General features: G+C 47.2%; 1 protein-coding gene across 1 annotated transcript; it reads left to right on the top strand.

Annotated features, from left to right (window-relative positions):
- Positions 1-731: 731 nt before the first annotated feature.
- On the top strand, positions 732-1,130 carry LOC138743797 (uncharacterized). Its single transcript, XM_069899401.1, has one exon. The coding sequence runs from the start codon at positions 732-734 to the stop codon at positions 1,128-1,130; it is 399 nt and encodes a 132-aa protein (XP_069755502.1).
- The last annotated feature ends 1,378 nt before the right edge of the window (positions 1,131-2,508 follow it).

Below are 2,508 nucleotides of genomic sequence, written 5' to 3'. Positions count from 1 at the left end.
CTCCGAAAAAATTTTGGATAAATGATTTTGGAGAATCTGATTTCGGATATTTCGGATACATTTCGGATACAGTTGTACTACATTGGTGATCCCCATGGTCCAACTGATATTTGGACCCCAGCATGGAAAATATTTCTTCGATGGATGCCGTGGCTCTGAACTGCCAATAGTTTGGACTTCACAACCATGTGTATGGTTTGACCAAGCAGAAGCCTAATTCCAGTTGAGGCCGATAACATATTTTGCTATGTAGTAAGTGCCCTGGATCAAGAGATGGATGGAATGCCGAGTTTCCTATTTTCTGCACCAGCTTCCAATAGGGGACATGGGTATTGTACAATGGTCCAATAGCTCCCGGGCCTCCCCGCTCCATTTCGTGCCCAAGGCCGCAGGCAGATGGAGACCCTGTGGTGATTACTGCAGGTTGAATGAGGTAACCACACCAGATCACTACCCAGTACAGCATTTACAGGACTTTGCATCTAACCTGCAGAGACTCCGCATCTTTTCCAAGGTGGACCTGGTCCAGGGGGATCATCAGATCCCAATCCATCCGGATGACATTCAAAAAATGGCTATTATTACACCCTTTGGCCTTTTGGATGCCTTTTGGGCTCAAGAAAGTCACGCAGACTTTCCAAAGTTTAATGGGCAGAGTGGGACACAATCTTGACTTTACCTTCATATACCTAGATGACGTACTTATCGCTAGCTGCAGGTGTCACAAACATATGACCCACCTGCGCAAGCTTTTCATTCGTTTGAATGAGTTTGGGCTGACCATCGACCCAGCCAAATGTCAATTCGGGTTAGTGATCATCGACTTTCTGGGCCATAGAATCAACAATCACAGAGCAAATCCACTACCAGCAACGGTCGAGACCATCTTGCCGTTCGCTAAGCTCAGTGCAGTTAAAGGCCTCCAGGAGTTTGTTGGAATGGTGAACTTGTATCGCCGGTTTATATCATCAGTAGCTTGCATTATGCGCCCCCTCTTCACCCTGGTATCAGGCAAGGCAAGGGATTTCACTTGGGACAAAGAATTGTCAGCATCATTCAAGAATGTTAAGGAAGCACTGGCTAATCTGCATTGCTTGTCCACCCAAGAACGGATGACCCGACAGCCCTGATAGAGGATACGTCCTGTATGGCAGTAGGAGGGGTGCTTGAATGGTATGTTGATGGGCATTGGAAACCATTGAGTTTAGCAAGCACTTGAGACCACCAGAACTCAAAGTACAGTGCTTTTGATCGTGAATTATTGGCACTGCACCTAGCTATCAGACATTTCAGGTACTTTCTCGAAAGTAGGCATTTCACAGCTTTTATGGACCACAAGCCACTTACATTTGCCTTCACTAAGGTATCAGATCCATAATCAGCTCATCAACAGAGACATTTATCGTATTTCTGAATTCACGATGGCCATTGAACACATCTCAGGCAAGGCCAACATCGTGGCAGATGCGGTGTCTCGCTTGGTCATATAATCCATGCAGACCTTAGCCCAAGGGGTGGACTATGTTGTGCTCACGAAAGCGCAACAGGCAGATGAAGAAATTCCGCATTACGGAACAAGAGAATTGAACCTGCAGCTGGAAGAAATTCCGGTCAGCCCGGGGGAGCTGAAACTCCTGTGTGATATATCTACAGGTCATCCTCGCCCAATTGTTCCAGTGGCCTGGAGGCGGCAGGTTTGATGCGGTTTGGCACATCCATCAATCAGAATGACTGTTCGGATAGTAGCCAACAGATTTGTGTGGTATGGCCTTTGAAAATAGGTCAGCAATTGGGTGAAGACATGCACTCATTGCCAGACATCCAAAGTCCAGCAACACACAAAAGCCCCACTACAATTTTTTGAGCCGACAGATTGGAGGTTTGATCACGTACACATGGACATTGTAGGCCCCCTGCCGGTGTTACGTGGTTCCCATTTTCTTCTTATTATAGTGGATCGGGCTACGCTGTGGCCACAGGCAATTTCACTGGCAGACATGACAACTGAGACCTGCGCCAGGGCCCTCATTTCCGCCTGGATAGCACGTTTTGGACTGCCAGCACACATTACATTTTCATGTCAAGCCTGTGGTCAGCAACGCCCATCCGACTTGGAACCAAGTTGCACCACACCACTGCGTATCACCCACAATCCAACTAGTAGAAAGGTTCCACATGTATTTGAAATCATCCCTTATGGTAAGTCTGCAGGGACCTAACTGGGTTGACGAATCGCTGTGGGTATTCTTGGCCATACAAACTGGTCTACAGTGCACTTCTGATGGTTCCAGGAGAATTTGTATCAGACACACAAGGACAGGAGGAGACACCTGCAGTGGTCCTAAGAAAGCTCTGTGAGAAGCTTGGTTCTTTAGCGCCCATACTGATATCTCAACATGGTCAGGCCAGGTCCTATATACCCCAGAACTTTTAGGACTGCAGGTACGTTTTTGTACAGAAAGGAGCACACTGAGCACCATTTCAGTGCCCGTATGAGGATCTTTTCGA

This window comes from Narcine bancroftii, chromosome 10 (assembly GCF_036971445.1).
Source record: "Narcine bancroftii isolate sNarBan1 chromosome 10, sNarBan1.hap1, whole genome shotgun sequence".
Taxonomy (NCBI): Eukaryota; Metazoa; Chordata; class Chondrichthyes; order Torpediniformes; family Narcinidae; genus Narcine; species Narcine bancroftii.
Note: the sequence above shows the minus strand (reverse complement) of the source record. Positions and strands in the feature narration are given on the sequence as shown.